Below are 21802 nucleotides of genomic sequence, written 5' to 3'. Positions count from 1 at the left end.
AACACTGGCTTTTTTGGCTACTCTTTTTTTTTTAACAGGAAGTCAAAGGATGAGGATTCGGAAGTGTTCTATTATCTCTGAACTCAAACCGCTTTTAGTTTGAACATTAGTATTATTATTATTACTAGTTGATTTGTATCTATGCCCACAAAAAAGGCAAGGCTATGGACTGTCTTTTAAGTAAAAAACTCATGTTCTGTTTTTACAGCACAAACCCTTTCCGTCCACTTGCAATTCGTCTGTTCGATCCACAACTGACAACTGACTGTGTTTAATAAAAGTGCACCACTAACCCCACAACTGACTGTGATGTCATCAAAATGTGCCACTATTCCAGCCTGGTTCCAGTTCTACAGTGGAAGAGGTAGTTAAGTGACCCAGCCTGGTTCCAGTTTGACCCAGCCTGGTTCCAGTTCTACAGTGGAAAGGGTCTCGGAGACCCAGCCGGCCTGAAGTTCTATAGGGGAAAGGGGGCACAGATGAGGCCCGGCCTGGTTTCGGTTTTATAATGGAAAAAGAATATATGAGCAGCCTGGTTATAGCTGCACATCGCAGAAGGGATATCCACGCTAAGTGAGCCAGAACAAAATCAGCCTGGTTCAGATTCAACAGTGCTGAAACTGTACAGAAGCAAATCAGCCTGGTTCTGACTCGACAGCACTGAAACTGTACAGAAGCAAATCAGCCTGGTTCTGACTCGACAGCACTGAAACTGTACAGAAGCAAATCAGCCTGGTTCTGACTCGACAGCGCTGAAACTGTACAGAAGCAAATCAGCCTGGTTCTGACTCGACAGTGCTGAAACTGTACAGAAGCAAATCAGCCTGGTTCCAGGTCTGCAGTGGAAAGGGATGAAGTGCACTGGATGTTTCCATGGCCCTAGTGACTCTTGACAGGCAGACGTACTCCTGGAAACATTCCCACAGTGTGGGAAGGGTCAGCTAAAGAACACTGGCGTTTTTTGGCTACTCTTATTTTTTTAACAGGGAAGTCAAAGGATCGAGGATTCAAGGAAGTGTTCTATTATCTCTGAACTCAAACCGCTATGTAGTTTGAACACTTAGTATTATTATTATTACTAGTTGATTTGTATCTATGCACCACAACATTAAGGCAAGGCTATGGACTGTCTTTTAAGTACAGAACTCATGTTCTGATTTCACAGCACAAACCCTTCACGTCCACTTGCAATTCGTCATGTTCGATCCACAACTGACTGTGATGTCATCAAAATGTGCCACTATTCCAGCCTGGCATGATCAATAGAAGCGAGAGTACAAATAGGACATTTAAGAACAGATATGATTTTGTCACGTAAAGAAAAAACATCTAACAAGAAATAAAGGAACTTAAGAAATACCTACAAACAAACACTAAAACACAGACAGTAGCATTAGCATTATCTATGATCACTGAACAGCACTCCATGCTAACAGTGCTAACACTGGAACTTATCCAGGAGAATGAGCCCTGAAACCAGAATGTGAATCAAAACAGGATATTTTTAGAATCGATTTGCCTGTGAATATAAATATGACATTAGGTATGCAGGTCAGATTCAGTGTTTTGAGAATTTCCCATGTTTTCTTTTCTAATTTTTTTGCTGTATTATCTACATTTCCCAGAGAACTTGGGCTTGCATTTGTAACCTAAATTGACATGTTTTTTTTAATGAGATCAAAGCAAGCTGAAAAAGAAAACAGGCTTATTTTTCGTGACAGAACCCCCCCCCCCCCCCCCGCACAACCTCACCCTGTGGCACCGTACGTAACGAGGTGCAACAAGCTAAGCGACGAGGAAGATCTAACAGGTGACAGGTGAGCTTAGACATAATAGCACCTCCAGCGTTTCCAAAAAAAATAATTTTTAAAAAAGGAGAAGAGATCTCATAAAACCACCCTAAAAAAACCACCGTCAACATAAATGTCATTCCGGGTCCAGGACACAGCCGGTTCCATTTTGTGTACATCAGACCCGCAAATAACAGGCCCCCATTGCAATATCCAGCCACTCTTCTTCAGTGCGCAAACATGTTGGGTCGGTTTCCCAGAGATGGACTGAGCCTCGCTCTAGACTAAAAGGAAAAATTCAACGAATATCTCCATTGATAAAAGTTTTTAGTCTCGGTCGAGGCTTAATTCATGTCTATGAAACCAGCCCGTGGCTTATTATAATATAGTATGTACTGTATAGTATTGTACTATGTATAGTATAGACCAGTTATCTCATTCATTGTAGGTGATAAAGTGAAAGGTGATCATTCAGCAAGAAATGAGTTGTGCAGAGGTACAGGTACAATAATAGGTGTCAAACAGGTGAGTATATACATACTTCTGCAAAAAATAAATAAGGCAATGACCCAAAAGAACAAGAGTAATCACTTTTTCTAAAATGTGTCTTTTGCACAGTACATCTTTATCAGGAAGAGGGATCTTGTACAGAGGGAAATCAACATACTTTGTTAAAAATAAAAACAAGCAACTGACATGGTTCTTCTGATTCCAGTGATGAGTCAATGGGTTGTTTTCCTGGTCATCAACGGCACAGTATGGCTTTCGTAGGATCACTCTGTGTAATGATACGCTATGCTATGCTGTGCTCAGTCATACTATGCTACGCTATGCTAAACTCGGCTGTGCTACGCTATGCTATGCTATGCTATGCTCAGTCATACTATGCTACGCCATGCTTTGCTCAGTCATACTATGCTACGCTATGCTATGCTCAGCTGTGCTATGCTACGCTGTGTTGTGTTTTAAATGACCCAGCCCATCCGGTGATTTGATTGGCTGTGGGGCTGAGGTATGGAGAGAGCGTCTCGTCGAGGAGCCCACAGGTGCACTACAGTACTGCCGCAGCGCAGGAGAAAACCGCCACCCCTCGTGACCTCACCGCGTTCGCCCCAAACGTGTGAAAGGTGGAAACACGGTCTGGATCATCATGCTGCCCCATACCAAGGGTCAAACTGGCAAGGGGGGCGAGAGCCGACGCCTCTGCCCGCCCGTCCAAACTATCCCAGGAGACCCCACTCACAACAGAGACCGCGCGCGCCTGCCTCCGTCTCTCCGGCCACCGCGGGAAAAACACACCGTGCTCATGAAGCCACTCGTGACATGTTTTGATGGGAAAATTAATCTCAGACAAACAAGGAAAGGGAAGATCGAACGTGGTCATACTCACGGGGTAACTCCGTATATATCCAAGCTTAGGTACGGACGGACGGACGGACGGACGGAAAGAAAGCAGAAAATACACACTTCACTTCCGCTTTTAACAACTTCGTTCAAGTGCAAGAAAAACAAACTGCTTCACTGTCAAGGTTTTCTGACAGAGCTTCAGAAGGCCTGTTTTTTTTACGGTGTGGCAGAAATTTGCACGTGGTGAATGTAATGCTTGTTACAGGAAACGGCGATTGTGCAGAAATGGGCAGTTAGTAAAGCTCTCGTTCAGAAGTCAAATTTGTTTAACAAGCCGCTGTCTGACATCGATTACTTATCCTTATTATTAAAAACAAAAATCAATAAAAAAAAAACAGGCCATTTAGACAAATTCCTGACAGTGTTTTGTTAACAAAAACAAAGAAAAAAAAAAAAAGAAAGAAGCCTGACCACATCAGCTGTGCACTGTAATTCGGAAGAGGAAGTGATGTCACCAGAGTTGGTCACATGGTCGGGGCTGCAGCTGCCTGATTGGCCGGACAGGGGAGCAGGTCCTTACCTTGTTGCGTTTGAAGTAGGCCCGGCGGCAGGCGGCGAAGCACTTCTCGCTGCAGAAGCTCTTGAGCTCGCTGCCCATGCTGAGGGAGTAGCGCTTCACCCCGACCTTCTGGCACCACGCACACATGATCTGCACGTTAGACATGTCCTCCTCTGAGAGAGAGAGAGAGGGAGAGAGAGAGAGGGGGGAGAGGAGGGAGAGAGAGAGGAGAGAGAGGAGGGGAGAGGGAGAGGAGAGAGGGAGGGGGAGAGAGGGAGAGGGGAGGAGAGGGGAAGAGAGAGGGAGGGAGAGGGGGAAGAGGAGGGAGAGAGAGAGAGAGAGAGAGGGAGAGGAGAGGAGGAGAGAGGGAGAGAGGAGAGAGAGAGAGAGAGAGAGGAGGAGAGGGGGGAGAGGAGGGAGAGAGAGAGAGGAGGAGGGAGAGGAGAGAGAGAGAGGGGTGAGAGCGAGAGAGAGTAGGGGGAGAGAGAGAGAGAGGGAGGGGGGAGGAGAGGAGAGAGAGAGGGAGGGGGAGAGAGAGGAAGAGAGAGAGAGGATAGAGAGGGAGAGAGAGAGAAACCTAAAACACTGCACCACCACACCACACTCACACATACACACCAACACATTCACATACACACACACACACACACACAACAACGCACACACAAACACACACACAGTGACCATTGACCATAAGCAGAGATTAAGGGGGGCCAACCATGCCACCCCCCTGCCACCGCCACCCCCCCCCCCCACCCGATCTGCAATTGCAAATCTCTCCCTCCCTATCTGCGCTAGCAATCTGACACCCCCCTGGTTTGCAATCGCAAATCTTCCCCCCCATCCGCGCTAGCAATTTGACTCCAAACACCCACCACCCCCATCTGCGACCGCAAATCTCTCACCCCCCCCCCCCCCATGCTGAAATGTCAAACACCACCTATGCCATTGACTCAATCAACATTAGCTCGCAGCTAAATCCAGTAGTTTTGTTTTGTACCCCCCTCACAATCAGGGTGTGGCAGGTTCAGCAACAACCAATAGGAACTCACCTCACTATCTTTGCGGAGGGAAAAAAAAAAAAACTTCACATTGCTTTCACTTGTACATTAAACACGAGGACATCGAAGCAGACCCTGCCCGAGACAGCACTGCAGCACAACCAGCAACCAAAAAATCAATGGCCCTTTCTTTCGGTGTGAACAATGTTTTACTAAGGTTGACAGGAAAAAAAGAAGAAGAACTATACACAGGTGTGTTGGGGAAACCATTTCATTATCCAGAATAAAATAGTATAAAATTGAGACAAATATACACACGAGATCATATTAGACCTTGAGCATCACTCTGAAAAATGCAGCCCATTGCCAATTTCTTTCAGCTTAAGTGCTATTGCTGTTTAGCCATGAATCTCTCAAGACGAACGATGGAATGTACGTGACATACTTGCTTAAATTAAAAGAAGTTTAATTTTAGTTTAGTTTTTAAAAAGTTACATTTTATATGCAGCAGTGACCACTGACAGCCAGTGAGAGCCTGTGCTCTGTGAGGCAGACCCGGAGAGACCCAGTTTTATATCGTCGTTTAGGACAAACGATCACGGGATGGAATCAATGATCTTTTTCTGACCAATGACTTCCTGATCTGGCCCAGAATGCACTGCAGTGAGTGTGGACAGGCCCAGTCCTAGGCTCCACAGCAACTGGAGTCTGTGTGTGTGTGTGCGCGTGCGTGCGTGCGTGCGTACGCATGTGTGTGCTGGGCTCCAGGTCATGTGCAGGTCCAAGAACTGTACCAAATTCAGTTCTGTAATTGATTAAGTCTCCTTTCTTCCTGTCACATAATGGAATCCTCCGACCTCTCTGGGCTCAGCTACATGGTCTGGTCCCAAGAAGTGGAGACCAACCATAGGGGCTCTCTTAATGGTAACACGTCTCTCTCTCTCTCTCTCTCTCTCACACACACACACACACACACACACACAGAAGAGATTGGCTTCCTCTCCACCCTCAGGCCTGCACTGTAATGCTGCAATCCACAGGGTGGCTTTGAGTTCAGACAGCTCATATAGACAGTGACAGTGATTTTCTGCTGTACAACCAGCCCATGCACCAACACTGAGACCCCCACTGACCACCAGAACATCTACTAAGCAGTGGAACACAACACCTCACCCCTCTAGCTCAACCCAGAGCTCCCAGCATGGTCCATCCTGACCTCTACACTGAACTAATCGCTGCCTCACTACGCATTTGGACCCCAGAGTCATGATATCACAGCGCATTACTATTGTATGACTTCTATTTAAATTAGATGAAAGGTCTGCCTATTGCTCTGCACTAGGTGTACATGTACGCCCTGTAGTCTGCTCCTTATCGTTTTTAATAGCATTCGGAGGCTAATCATCGACCCTGCCAGGGTTGAACGTTCTCTCCTGATGCTGCAATACTTTGTAAGTCACCCCGTATAAGAGCGTCTGCTGAATACCAAACTGTAATTGTAATTCTAAGTGCCCCCACAGCGCCATGGTCTAAGATGGCTGACCCCTTCTTCCACACCTCCACCCTCAGCACACCTTCAGACTTCTACAGAGATAAGAGTCTCAGGCCGATTTTTTAGCTGCTTAAAGAAATTCCTTTGTATGCCTTGGGGGGGGGGGGCTGGAGAGATGGAGGTACACAACATTCCTGTGGTTTGACATGTCAATTACACTGTCTCTCTCAAGGGCGATAATCTGCAAACTAGACATCCGACAAAACAACGAATAATAAATAAAATAAAGATAAAACAGGCTTTACGACTATGAAGAGGAGCACGTGCAGAGCGGAGGGGTCCTTGGGCCAGCCCCCTGACGGACTGCCGAAAGCGTTCTTACGCAGGGTCAGCGCGGGGCTACCCAACGCTTTAGACAGCTCCCACCCGGCAAAGGGCCCCCATGTACCCTCCCCAGGGCTAATGCCACACCGCATCCTCTCCCGGTAATGGCGGTATGCCCCCCCCCCCCCCCCCCCAACACCCTCAGCCACCCTACCACCCCGCCCCCCCCCCAACACCCCCACACCCTACCACCCCGCCCCCCCATCCCCCCCTCCTCCAGGGCTTCAGAGGTTCGCGCGCTGAACGAATCTCGCCGCTCAAGAGCGGGAGCCGCGTTCCGCCTTTTTCCCGGGCCGTTACTATGGTTACAGGCCCCGCCCCCCACCCCCCGTTTTTCCCGAGGAGGGGTTGGTGCAGCCGCTAAGGATCGATACGTTTGCCACGGAGACTGGGAGAAGAGGGCGGGGCCACGATCTGACAGGCAGACGGGGTGCAGGCTAAGGGGGTGCGGGAGGCAGGGAGGCGATGGCGGGGAGATGGGGTGTTTGGGGGGGGGGGGGGTGGTGCCACAGACAGCTCACGTAGCTCACACACTCTTTTCCTCTTTCTCAGTCTTTGTCTCTGCCCTATTCTTTCTCTCTCTCTCTATTTCTCTCTGCTTTCTCTCTATCCCTCTTACTTTTCTCCTCTCTCCATCCCTCTCTCTCTCTCTCTCTCCGTTTTTCATTAAGAATGCACAGCATCACCGCCGCAGTAATCAGGGTCTGTAAGGCCAGCTCTGCGTTTCCTGCGTCGCTGAATGTGCCGCCTCCGCCCACGTCCCTTAAATCAGCCCAGGGGTGCTAATGTACCCGCCCCAAACTGCGTGTAACTGGCTGCCGTCCCGCAGACTCAGCGAGCTGGCCCACTGGTAGGGCACACGGGTACAGCACACGCCCCACCTCCCGGCCAGAGGGAACGAGGGCCCCCCCCCAAAAAAAATGGGTGGGCACGAGATTCCTTAGCTGGAAGCGGGACAGGAAATCATTATTAATGGGGGGGGGGGGCGTTAATGACTATGCTGTGCTGCTCTGGCATGTGTGTGTGTGTGGTGGTGTGTGTGGTGTAGCATGTGTGTGTGTGATTATGAGTGTGGTCTGTGTGTGGTGTATGTGATTGAGGGTGTGGGTTGCTGAGTGTACGTGTGTGTGTGAGTGTGAGCGTGTGTGTGTGTGCGTGAGTGTGAGCGTGTGAGTGTGTGTGTGTGTGATTATGAGTGTGTGTGTGTGTGTGTGTGTGTGTGTGTGCTGTCGCTCGTCGCGCTGCGTAGCGGGAGCTGGGAGGGGAGTGACAGCAGATCACTCCCATGATGCCCTGTGACAGCTCTCCCCTCGCGGGCAGAGAGAGGAGGTGGCTCTCGCCCCGGGGCTCGTGCTCCTACTGGGGGGGGGGGGGGGGGAGTCTGTGGGGGAGGGGGGGGCTCTGGTTGAGGAGTATGCATACCAACTGACTCTCGCTGGAGAGACAAAAAGGTTTTGGGGGTGAGGGCTGTGTGTGTGCGCTTCAATTTGCAGCAGAGAAGCAGAGATGTGTGTACATGCACATAAATACACACACACACGCACACACATGAGCACACTCATACATGCGCGCACACCACACCACTGCACATCTGCACACATAATGAACACACACATATAAACATGCCGACCAAATCATGCTGACAACAAAGAGGTGATTTGGTTTTCTTCAATTAACAAGCTAAAAATTGAATTTCCTTGCATTAAAGATGGTGATTTGGTTTGCGTGCAACAACAGCAAGAATTGATTTCTCTCAGTGACTGCATGATGCTGCTGCCCGACTGCGGCATCAATCACACAAAGCATTATTCCTCAGGACAACTTTTACACCAGAGAGCCCTCACCGTTCGAGATCAGATCACCCCCAAACCAGTTTACACCAGAGTACCCCCAAACCAGTTTACATCAGACACCTCCAAACCAGTTTACATCAGAGCTACCCCAAACCAGTTTACATCAGACACCCCAAACCAGTTTCACAGACCACCCCCAAACCAGTTTACATCAGACCACCTCCAAACCAGTTTACATCAGAGTACCCCCAAACCAGTTTACATCAGAGTACCCCCAAACCAGTTTACATCAGAGTACCCCCAAACCAGTTTACATCAGACCACCCCCAAACCAGTTTACATCAGACCACCTCCAAACCAGTTTACATCAGACCACCTCCAAACCAGTTTACATCAGAGTACCCCCAAACCAGTTTACATCAGACCACCTCCAAACCAGTTTACATCAGACCACCTCCAAACCAGTTTACATCAGACCACCCCCAAACCAGTTTACATCAGAGTACCCCCAAACAAGTTTACGTCAGACCACCCCCAAACCAGTTTACATCAGAGTACCCCCAAACCAGTTTACATCAGACCACCTCCAAACCAATTTACATCAGACCACCCCCAAACCAGTTTACATCAGACTACCCCAAACCAGTTTACATCAGAGTACCCCCAAACCAGTTTACATCAGACCACCTCCAAACCAGTTACATCAGTCCACCCCAAACCAATTTACATCAGACCACCCCAAACCAGTTTACATCAGAGTACCACCCAAACCAGTTTACATCAGAGTACCCCCAAACCAGTTTACATCAGAGTACCCCCAAACCAGTTTACATCAGAGTACCCCCAAACAAGTTTACATCAGACCACCTCCAAACCAGTTTACATCAGAGTACCCCCAAACCAGTTTACATCAGACCACCCCCAAACCAGTTTACATCAGATCACCCCCAAACCAGTTTACATCAGAGTACCCCCAAACCAGTTTACATCAGAGTACCCCCAAACCAGTTTACATCAGAGTACCCCCAAACCAGTTTACATCAGACCACCTCCAAACCAGCTTACATCAGTCCACCCTCAAATCAATTTACATCAGACCACCCCCAAACCAGTTTACATCAGAGTACCCCCAAACCAGTTTACATCAGAGTACCCCCAAACCAGTTTACATCAGACCACCTCCAAACCAGCTTACATCAGAGTACCCCCAAACCAGTTTACATCAGACCACCTCCAAACCAGCTTACATCAGAGTACCCCCAAACCAGTTTACAGCAGACCACCCCAAACAACTTTACATCAGATCACCTCCAAACCAGTTTACATCAGACCACCACCCAAACACCAGTTTACGTCAGACCACCCCAAACCAGTTTACATCAGACCACCCCCAAACCAGTTTACAGCAGACCACCCCAAACCAGTTTACAGCAGACCACCCCCAAACCAGTTTACATCAGAGTACCCCCAAACAAGTTTACATCAGACCACCTCCAAACCAGTTTGCATCAGACCACCCCCAAACCAGTTTACATCAGAGTACCCCCAAACCAGTTTACATCAGACCACCTCCAAACCAGTTTACATGAGACCACCTCCAAACCAGTTTACATCAGAGTACCCACAAACCAGTTTACATCAGACCACCTCCAAACCAGTTTACATCAGACCACCCCCAAACCAGTTTACATCAGACCACCTCCAAACCAGTTTGGGTTTTGCTCTTTACATAGTGAAGCACTTTTTCAAAATTTTAATAACAGAGCCGCGCTTCTGACAAAAGATTTGTCCATCCAAAACGTAATACAAACCCACAAACAAGAGATGAGGTTTTCTCTGACAGAGATGATTTGTTGATTGTTCTGAGATGAAGTGAATGACACAGCTCAGTTGTGAATATTGCGAATACTGGCATACAGGTCTGTGGAAACACTGGAATAGAAATAGTGCAGTTTTTAATGTATGAATGCGTGTTTACACAGTGTGTGTATGTGTGAGATGTACATAACCATAATGGTTTTGGTAAATGGATTATATGTAAAAACATTAAATGTGTCTTCTGGAAATGAACGTGTGATCGATACGTAAATTATATTAAAAAATATATACTGTTGCATTGCATTTGGTAATCCCACAGTTAGGATTGCTTCAGTGGTTCCGTACAGGAAGTGAATCTTTGTGAAAGACCCATTCGCAGCGACAGTCATGACTAAATATGCAGAGGAAGATGAAAAAAAGAGCTTCTGCGTTAATCTTTCATATCTGCCTTAACCTCCTGATCTCTGGTCGGTGGAGCAAGACACAGTTTGCTCTTCAGTTTTTCAGTTTGGTTTTTTTTTTTTTTTACTTGTTAAGCTTAATGTGTCTTAAGCGAATTCGGCTTTAAAGAGAGGACTAATTTGCAATTAAGGGAAATAACTCCCTCGGGCCAAAAGATAGCTCGGCAGACGCTGCATGAATATTTCATGGCACTTTCTTTCCACGCTTATCATCCATTTGCGAGACCTTTTAGTGGAGGGGGAAGAACTTTCCGAAGCTGTTAGTCCACCGATTCTTTACAGTCGGGGTGTCCGATCTTGTCCGAAAAAGGGCAGGTTTTTGTTTTAGTCCAGCGCTACGACACCCGATTCTACTTAACTAACTGTGGTCTTCATTCACAAGACTTTGATCAGTTGAATCTGGTGTCCCAGTCCTGGGCTAAGACAACAAAAAACCTGCACTCACAATGGCTATTTTTTTGGATAAGATTGGACAGTCCTGCTTTAGACCAGAGCTACAGTCCTGCTTTAGACCAGAGCTACTGTCCTGCTCTAGACCAGAGCTACTGTCCTGCCCTAGACCAGAGCTACTGTCCTGCTTTAGACCAGAGCTACTGTCCTGCTCTAGACCAGAGCTACAGTCCTGCTTTAGACCAGAGCTACAGTCCTGCTTTAGACAAGAGCTACAGTCCTGCTTTAGACCAGAGCTACAGTCCTGCTTTAGACCAGAGCTACAGTCCTGCTCTAGACCAGAGCTACAGTCCTGCTCTAGACCAGAGCTACAGTCCTGCTCTAGACCAGAGCTACAGTCCTGCTCTAGACCAGAGCTACAGTCCTGCTTTAGACCAGAGCTACAGTCCTGCTTTAGACCAGAGCTACAGTCCTGCTCTAGACCAGAGCTACAGTCCTGCTTTAGACAAGAGCTACAGTCCTGCTTTAGACCAGAGCTACAGTCCTGCTTCAGACCAGAGCTACAGTCCTGCTTTAGACCAGAGCTACAGTCCTGCTTTAGACCAGAGCTACAGCCCTGCTTTAGACCAGAGCTACAGTCCTGCTTTAGACCAGAGCTACAGTCCAGCTTTAGACCAGAGCTACAGTCCTGCTTTAGACCAGAGCTACAGTCCTGCTTTAGACCAGAGCTACAGTCCTGCTTTAAACCAGAGCTACAATCCTGATTTAGACCAGAGCTACAGTCCTGCTCTAGACCAGAGCTACAGTCCTGCTTTAGACCAGAGCTACAGTCCTGCTTTAGACCAGAGCTACAGTCCTGCTTTAGACCAGAGCTACAGTCCTGCTTTAGACCAGAGCTACAGTCCTGCTTTAGACCAGAGCTACAGTCCTGCTCTAGACCAGAGCTACAGTCCTGCTTTAGACCAGAGCTACAGTCCTGCTTCAGACCAGAGCTACAGTCCTGCTTTAGACCAGAGCTACAGTCCTGCTTTAGACCAGAGCTACAGTCCTGCTTTAGACCAGAGCTACAGTCCTGCTTCAGACCAGAGCTACAGTCCAGCTTTAGACCAGAGCTACAGTCCAGCTCTAGACCAGAGCTACAGTCCTGCTTTAGACCAGAGCTACAGTCCTGCTTTAGACCAGAGCTACAGTCCTGCTTTAGACCAGAGCTACAGTCCTGCTTTAGACCAGAGCTACTGTCCTGCTTTAGACCAGAGCTACAGTCCTGCTTTAGACCAGAGCTACAGTCCTGCTTTAGACCAGAGCTACAGTCCTGCTTTAGACCAGAGCTACAGTCCTGCTTTAGACCAGAGCTACAGTCCTGCTTTAGACCAGTGGTTCCCAGTCCTGTTTCACTGCAACCCTAACAAAACACACCTCATTCAACAGCTCGAGATCTCATCGAGCTGCTAATTAGCAGAATCAAGTGTGCCAAATTAGGGCCCGGTGTGAAAACCTACGGGACGGTGGATCTCCAAGAAAACAGCACTTGGCAGCCCTGCTCCACGCGAACCCAGACTCTCTGTTCCCAGGCCCCCGTCCGTCTCCTCCGCTCCAGACCTACGGAAGGTTCTGGTCGGCGGCTTCCGGAGCCACCTCACGGCGCAGCGCGTCCACCGCCAAGACGCGGGAAATCTGAACGCGTCGTCGCGGAAACGGGACTCCTAACGAATATGGAACACGGGAGTCTGCGGAGGGTCTGCTGAGTATCTGTGGCTACGCTGTGAAAACCTTTTTTCCCGCTCTTCTCCCCCTGACGGAGGCCCTGATGAATGCAAAGTCCTCCCGTGACTTTCTCATTCGTTGTTTATGATTTTTTAAAAATGTCTGGAGCACCTCCTTGCTGACAGTGACCACAAAAATCCATACCAACCCCATCCCCTCCCCCCGGTGGTTTCGATATTCTGTTTAAATACTACTAACAATATATACTGGAGATGGTAGATGTGATGTTTGAATTGCATAAGACAAGCAGCTGCTCAAATACTGCAGTTCCATAAAGCAGCAGTTCATGCCTGCTTGCTGTTTAGAGAGATTCAGGTGTTGCCAGGTACTGCTCAGGAACCGATATGAGATTCTGATGAGGGAACTACATCATGTGACCAGACCATGTGACCACCAAGGTGTCCAAACATACTGGTCTCAGAGGCAGGAGTTCATTTGCGCATCTTTCGGTGTGTGTGTGTGTGTGTGTGTGTGTGTGTATGTGTGTGTGTTTGGCGATGGGTGGGTCTATGACGTGCATTGAATGTTTTCCTATAAACCGGTCGCTGTGGTCAGCTGTGAATTGATGGCTTTACCTGGCAATCTCTGAAACAGCTCTGCTATGGTCTCTACCACAGCTAACGAGCCAGAGCAGAGCATGGGTCCAAGAAACACAGTTACACGCACACACACACACACTGCCACCACACACACACGCACACAAACACACACACACACACGCACACGCACACGCACACGCACACGCACCCGCACGCACATGCACATGCACACACACACACACACAAACACACACACGCACACACAAATAAGCACACACACACACACACACAAACACCCACACGCGCACACACGCACACACACACACACGCACGCACACACAAACACACACACACGCACACACACAAGCACACGCACACGCACACGCACACACACACACACGCACACGCACACGCACACGCACAAACACACACACGCACATGCACACAAATAAGCACACACACACACGCCCACATGCGTGCACACACACTTCAAAAGCCTCTCTGTGCCTTGGCTGGACACTGTGCTTGGTGGTGAATGGGGGGAGGGAGGGAGGGAGGGAGCCTGAAATCCAAATCTGACCAGAGCAGCGTCCACTGCTGGCCTCTGAAGGAGAGAATGAATAATTGAGAGAGACGGAGGGAGAGAGAGGGGGAGATGGGCAGGAGAGGGCCGGGGCCAGTTCGCTGGACTGTTTGGTGCGGACCACCATCTGTTCCCCCCCGCACCCCGCACCCCGCACCCGTCCCGCCAGCCAACGACTGGAACCCGACCAACAGAGCTGCAACTGAGGGCATGCCAACACACTCCAGCAGCACTGATAACACACACACACACACACACACACACTCCAGCAGCACTGATAACACACACACACACACACACTCCAGCAGCACTGATAACACACACACACACACACACTCCAGCAGCACTGATAACACACACACACACACACACTCCAGCAGCACTGATAACACACACACACACACACACTCCAGCAGCACTGATAACACACCACACACACCACACTCCAGCAGCACTGATAACACACACACACACCACTCCAGCAGCACTGATAAACACACACCACACACACTCCAGCAGCACTGATAACACACACACACACACACTCCAGCAGCACTGATAACACACACACACACACACTCCAGCAGCACTGATAACACACACACACACACACACACACTCCAGCAGCACTGATAACACACACACACACACACACACACTCCAGCAGCACTGATAACACACACACACACACACACTCACTCCAGCAGCACTGATAACACACACACACACACACTCACTCCAGCAAGCACTGATAACACACACACACACACACACACACCTCCAGCATACACCACTGAAAACAACACACACACACACACTCCAGCAGCACTGATAACACCACACACCCACACACACACACACCACAGCACTGATAACACACACACACACACACACACTCCAGCAGCACTGATAACACACACACACACACACACACACACACACTCCAGCAGCACTGATAACACAACACACACACACACACTCTGCAAGCACTATAACACACACACACAAAAACACCCCACACACATCTGGCACAAACAACACACACACACACACTGGTAAAACTGATACACACGCACACTGGCACAACAGACACATGCGCACACATACACACTGCCACCACACAGCACACACACACCAACGCAAACACACACACACACACACACACAGAGCGCTCTGTTCAGGTGGGACATGGTAATTTTCCACCCCCTGACAGCGGGTGGGGTGGGGGTGTGGGGGGGGGGGGGGGGGGGGGGGTATCGCTCAAAGCCAAAAATGTGCGGCGCTTCGCCCGCATGCTGACGGCCTGACTCACCCCCCCCCCCCCCGGGGCCGACACGCTCTCCCCGTCGCGCGATACAAAACGCCGCGCGTAACCGAAGCCCAATCCCGTGCCCCCGTCCCGAGGAGACGGTTCTCACCCTCGCAGACACAGTCATCTTTGTCTGAGAGGGCGTATTTATTTTTTTATTTCCAGAGATCCCTGTGAGATATCACCTCCATGATCTGAGCTGAGCTCCTACACAGTCCCCTGCTCAAATGATTCAGTCAACGCTTTCTGTTACAGGAACTGCTTCTCGCCTTTCCGCAGTCCCGCGGATTTCACTTCCTACTATCAGGCGTGAAAGGTGGCCAGGTGTGTGCGGTGTGCTGACGTGTGTAGGGGCTCCAGGTGTGTACGGTGTGCTGACGTGTGTAAGGGCTCCAGGTGTGTACGGTGTGCTGACGTGTGTAAGGGCTCCAGGTGTGTACGGTGTGCTGACGTGTGTAAGGGCTCCAGGTGTGTGCGGTGTGCTGACGTGTGTGAGGGCTCCAGGTGTGTGCTGACGTGTGTAAGGGCTCCAGGTGTGTACGGTGTGCTGAAGTGTGTTTGGGGACTCAGGTGTGTACGGTGTGCTGACGTGTGTAAGGGCTCCAGGTGTGTGTAGAATGCTGAAGTGTGTTGGGGACTCAGGTGTGTACGGAATGCTGATGTGTGTTGGGGACCCAGGTGTGTACAGAATGCCGAAGTGTGTTGGGGTTCCAGGTGCGTACAGAATGCTGGAGTGTGTTGGGGACTCAGGTGTGTACAGAATGCTGAAGTGTGTTGGGGTTCCAGGTGCGTACGGAATGCTGAAGTGTGTTGGGGACTCAGGTGTGTACAGAATGCTGGAGTGTGTTGGGGACTCTGGTGCGTACAGAATGCTGAAGTGTGTTGGGGACCCAGGTGCGTACGGAATGCTGACATTCGTAGGGGCTGCAGGTGTGTATGGAATGCTGGTGTGTGTTGGAGACCCAGGAGAAATATATAATTTCTGTGTGTGTGTTTGTTTTTGTGTGTGGGTGTGTGTCTGTGTATGTGTGTGTGTGTGTGCACGTGTGTGTGTTAGGAGTACATACACCTTTAGCTTAGGGGACTAATCGTATTCCTAATTTTGTGGTGTGGTCAGTGCAAAGGTCATAACCCACAGTAGCCCTGCGCTGGTTAGCATGAGCGCACTGCTTTTGCAGTGTACTTCCCAACACAAGACTGATTCACCTATAAACCAGCACTGGAGAACCACCACAGGAGAGCAGGGACTCATCATCCATACCTCTCAGTACCTGTATGACTGCAACAACACCGGCAGCGCGTGGACTTTCTCTTAGAATATATACAACAGGCCATATTTTGTATAAAGTTTTGCAATACCGCCATAATCCATGTTGTTAATCTATGTTGAGTGCATTGCGCTTGTGTTAGGGCTGGGGGTGGGGCGTGGCTGCATGTGTGTCAGGTGCTCAGGTGAGCTCACCTGCGGGAGGTTTGATGAGGGGGGGCGGGATCAGCGGCACGATGATGGGGATGTTCCCGTGCTCCTTGGCACTGGACGAGGAAGAGGAGGAGGACGAGGAGGAGGACGAGGAAGAGGAGGAGGAAGGTGCGGCGGACGGCTCGGCCACCCCGTTCCTGGGGTTGGGCGCGGCGTGGGAGCTGTTGGCAAAAGTCGGGGAGCCGGCGTTGTCCCCCAGGCTCTTGGGTTTTGGCAAAGAGTTTTCTGGAGGAAAGAAGGAGGAAAAAAAAGATTCAGAAGATAAAACATTCACAAATACACACATACACACATTGCCACCACACACAAGGCTTCCAGCCTTCAAACAGAGTTCAGGGTCCTGATATTCTTTAAACATCAGGAGTGTTTCCTTTTAACCCTTTAAGGTGTGAGATCACAAATATTCTTAACTGAACATTCTAATGCTGATGTCACAATCACTACTGGTGATTGAAAGCAGCGGAGTTCTAGAACACTGGCTTAGAATTTTGAGAGAAAAAAAGAAAAATATTTTTAAAAACCTGTTATTCACAAAGGTTACAGGGGATCAGAGGGTCTGCCCTCCTTGTGTACTTTTCCATTTATTCGGGGGGGGGGGCAGCAAGGGTCACAGACAGAGATGGGATGACAGTACAGAGGTGTCTGGTGGTGAATCGAACCCCCAGTCACATTGGGGAGGGGGGGGGGTTCCCGTATGGGTTGAGAGTCGGCCGCCCAGCGTACAACACTGAACAGTCTCTGGTACAGCTCCATCTTTCCGCACATAAAAGATGAGGTTATGACATGGGCAGGCAAGGTCCGATCCTAAGTCAACACTCCTACACGCCGTACAATGTCCAGTGTTAATTAAACTCTAACAGAGTACATATGAGTCCAGTAAGAACCATATATGCTCTGTCAGAGTTGCATTGCTTTAACAATGAACACCTGGTGTACTCTGAGATGCTCTGTGAACACAGGCTCGTGTTCAGCTGAATTATGAACAGCTGGTGTTACGGAAAGGCAGCGGTGGTTACTGAACGAGCAAGTCTACACAAAAGACCTTCATTGTTTCAGAGACAAAGGGCGCTGTCATACAGGCACGCGTCAAAACTCTCAACCTTGCGTCGGTATGTGCGGAGGTGCCACTGCACTGTGAGTGCTACTGCGTGCGTCAGTGATCTCGGTCCCCCTCAATGCATCCTTTCCAAAAAAAAAAAAAAACATGTACGCAAAAACCACATGTGAAAAAACCACATGTGAACACCCAACATGTGGAGAGTACACATGTGACTAAATAATCCTGCTTATACGATGAGAGCAGGAAAAGGTAACCTATGATATTTAAAGTCACAGTTTTGTTTTCACATGTGAAAATTGTAGCTCACATTTGAAAAAGTCAATAATGTGAAAATGTGGAGCTTCGTGTGATTTCACGTTGCATGTTTTCTTTTCCGCATGTGAAATTTAAAAAAAAAAGCCTGAAATCTGAAAATCTCCAGTTCACATGTGCCATTTTCTTTTCTCAACGTGAATATCTTAATCCACATGTGAAAACATTAAATTCACATGTGAAATTGTGAAGGCTTATTTGACACGATTTTTCCGTAAGGAATAAGCCTGGGGAACAGGGTTCCTTCAGTGGAAATCCCCATGACCACACGTCCCTAACACTCCGGAGAGAAGCTCAGAGCTGGATCCGCAAATAGAAACCGCCCACCGTCCTCCTATCCAAAGGACCCACTGAGCCGCAAAGAGAGAGCGGCTCGGCCTTCACTTCCAGGGCCGACAAAAACACCTTCCTGAGGGAATCTGTCTCAGGTAATACTCTAAAATGGAGGCAACGGTGTGTGTGAAGGTGGCATACAGGAAGATAACTGTAAAGGTTACTAAAATACTTTCGCCACCTGTAGTCAACACGAGACCAGTGAACAAATGACCAGGGAGACACTGTAGCGGAACAAGAATCAGCAAACGTGCGCACTGTACAGATACATAAGGGAAGAATCCGGCCAATCAGGTTTAAGCAGCTTAAATGGCTGCCCTTGCCATGTTTCTGAGGGGAAAATATTTCCGGTCAAACTCTCTGCTTCATTCTGTGCACACTAAACTCCAGCATGAGTGAAGAGGAGAGGGAGAGAAAGAGAGGGAGAGAGGGAGAGAGAGAGGATAAGAGAGAGAGTGAGATGGAGAGTGATGAAGAGAGAAAGACAGAGAGAGGGAAGGAGGGTGAGAAGGTGAGAGGGAGGGAGACAGCCAGGGAGGGAGAATGGAAGAGGGGGAGAGAGAAAGAAAGAGAGAGATCCAGAGACAGAGGGGGATACAGAAAAAGAGGGAGATATAAAGAGAGAAAGAGAGAGAGAGAGGGAAAGAAGATCCTTCTCCAGTGAGATATGACCACAGCGAAGGCACGTCTCTCAGCACCGATGGTTCTACCACACTCTCGCCAAATATCAATCTCCCCACCAATCCAACCAAACCTGCAGTTTATTTATTTATTTATTTACCACTTCTCATTAACCAGCTGAACTCAGCAGAACACAGACTCAAGAAAAACTGAAGTGAATTCATGGCCTATTATCCCATCTGGCAGAGAAAGAAAAAATGAAATCAATATTTTTAAAAAACTCATGAGCACAAATTTGGCAACCAATTTAAGGACGCTTTCTGTGGACCCACACATACACTGCCCATTATTTAATTTATCTCTGTAGAGAACAGCAGCAGCAGCGGACAGACAGAGGACAGATACACAAGTTGAGCCCATTTGCCATTTGCTGATAATGTGAATTTTAAAATCCACCCATTAGTGTTGAGAAAATTTCATTGAAAATACAGCAAAAAAAAAAAAAAAAAAAAATCACTTTTGTTTAGCAAAGTAAAAAATAAAATAAATATATATATATATATATATATATATATAATAAATGACTCTCAGAGGAAATAGAAAAACAGTCCCAGAGAAATGAACAGCTGAATAATCGCTGCTCTGGGGCTCTTAGTGGCGACACTAACGGTGATGTATGCGTCTCCCTTCCCAGCATGCCTCTGTCACCGCGCCCCCCCGCGCGGTTAATGCCGCTATCGATTTCCCTCCTTTTAAATTACTCCTCGCGCTCGCCGCGATGATGACCCTGTCGCCGTGGTGACACTCAAATTTGGAGGCAGACGGTCCGCGGGGGGCCGGGGCGTCGGGGGAGGTCAAAGGTCAGACTGTCTATGTTGCGGAGATAAAGACTCCACTGGGATGGCGAAAGACTCGTCTAGTTAGATCAGTCAGAGCGTTTTAGAAATCCCCTCTCTGCTGGAGTCCGCAATGACCTGATACCGCCATTAACCCTTTCAAGCTCAGTGTCCACTAAAGAAATCTGTCAAATCTGCACCTAACCCTCTGAAGAGTGGGGGTGGGGGTTGTAGTTTTTTTTTGTAGTTCTGGAACTCCACTGCTTTCAGTCACCAGCAGTGATTGTGACGTCAGCATTAGAATGTTCAGTTGAGAACATTCTAATCACATATTTGTGATCTCACACCGCAAAAATGACCACACACCCAGTGTGACTGGTGTTTGTTTTTCACACAAGTCTCTGTCTCTGTCTCTGTCTCTGTCTCTGTCTCTGTGTCTGTCTAACGACCTACAGGGGGTCCTGACCCCCAATATGGGTCCCGTTCGGCAAAGGAATCGGCAGCAACAGTTTTTGGCACTCATACCAAACAGTGTGGAGTTTAACACCGACAAAAACAAAAATTTAAATGCCACAAAAACGCAAAAAAAGGTGGAGAAACAGCCGTGGCCCAGGGGCCGAACCTCGCCAAACCCAAAAGGCTTTTCCACCCCCAACCCCCCCCCCCCCAATACCGCCACATTTAACAAACCCAATACCCAGTCCTACCTCCGTGTCTCAGCGCCGCAAACGGACTAATTAATAAAAACCATTTGCACGTTTTTCGACGATTTACAGAAAAATTCTCACCCCAGCGCTACTTACCAGGGATTTGTGATAAATGAGTTGCTTAATTAGGTTTCATTGTCTCTCCCCTAATCTAGCGATTCGCAGAGACATTCCGCCGAGCATTGTAAATATTGTAATCTCCGCACGCGCTCCCTGCTCCGAGTCAGAATGTAATTACATGACCGATGCGGGTTCAACTAGGAGAGAGACGTTTTTTTTTTGGGTGGGGGAGGGGCTGCTCTGAAGGGCCACCTCCGTCTGTCTGTCTTTAACTCCTAATCTTCTCTTCCGTGGCTCGGGGACGGGCGGGGAATCGCAACCCCAACCCCCCCAGCCCCACTCACCCCATTGTGTGTGTCCCCCGTCAGGCCGTTTCCAAGGAAACGCCAAAAAAAAAAAAAAGAGTGACAAGGGCACCAGATACAGAACAATGAAACATTGTTAGCATGAGAAAGAAAAAAAAACAGCAAGTTAAAGTATGTTAAAATACACTCGGGCAGGGGGCTTGATACAATATTCTACATAAAAAATAGACCAATTCCAAATTAATCTCAATTTTGTGAGGAAGTCACGTGGAAATGCTCGTTTATTGTATGAGGCAGCCCAGGAAGGCACAGGCGGAATGGGCACAGGTAAGGGAGGCTGCGCTACCTGTTTCACCTGTCTGCTTCCACTCCTGCTACCTGTGTTTGAGCGCGCCTTCTCACAGGTTAATGAAAGGGTACCTGTGCTGCTCTTATCTCTCAGCTTATGGGTGGACACCCGATCTCTCAGGTTATACATGATTACTCATGTTGAACACACACTTGTGTTAAAAGATCACCTGCTGTGATCTCTCAGGTGTTTCCTGGTTACCTGTGTTAAATGATCACCTGCTCTGATCTCGCAGGTGTTTCCTGGTTACCTGTGTTAAATGATCACCTGCTCTGATCTCTCAGGTGTTTCCTGGTTACCTGTGTTAAATGATCACCTGCTCTGATCTCAGTTCCCGTACTGTGTTAATCACTGCTGATCTAGTCCGTCCTGTGTTAAATGATCACCTGCTTGATCTCTCAGGTGTTTCCTGGTTACCTGTGTTAAATGATCACCTGCTCTGATCTCGCAGGTGTTTCCTGATTATCTGTGTTAAATGATCACCTGCTCTGATCTCGCAGGTGTTTCCT

The 21802-nt window shown here is 48.6% G+C and overlaps 1 protein-coding gene across 6 annotated transcripts in view; it reads right to left on the bottom strand.

Moving 5' to 3' along the window:
- sobpa (sine oculis binding protein homolog (Drosophila) a) overlaps positions 1-21802 on the bottom strand; it is an 82644-nt gene that overhangs the window by 46788 nt on the left and 14054 nt on the right. For 4 of the 6 annotated variants that reach the window (XM_064302831.1, XM_064302848.1, XM_064302875.1 and 1 more), the window contains 3 exons: positions 16693-16935; positions 3718-3869; positions 3181-3204 (listed from right to left, as the gene is read on the bottom strand). In XM_064302831.1, the coding sequence (XP_064158901.1) occupies positions 3181-3204; positions 3718-3869; positions 16693-16935 (419 nt within the window). The remainder of the gene's footprint in view (positions 1-3180; positions 3205-3717; positions 3870-16692; positions 16936-21802) is intronic. The other 2 variants (XM_064302842.1, XM_064302856.1) reach the window with 1 other exon arrangement.

Source organism: Anguilla rostrata, chromosome 1, assembly GCF_018555375.3.
Source record: "Anguilla rostrata isolate EN2019 chromosome 1, ASM1855537v3, whole genome shotgun sequence".
In the NCBI taxonomy this organism is placed as follows: domain Eukaryota; kingdom Metazoa; phylum Chordata; class Actinopteri; order Anguilliformes; family Anguillidae; genus Anguilla; species Anguilla rostrata.
The sequence above is the reverse complement of the archived record's forward strand: the minus strand, read 5'-3'. Positions and strand labels throughout refer to the sequence as shown.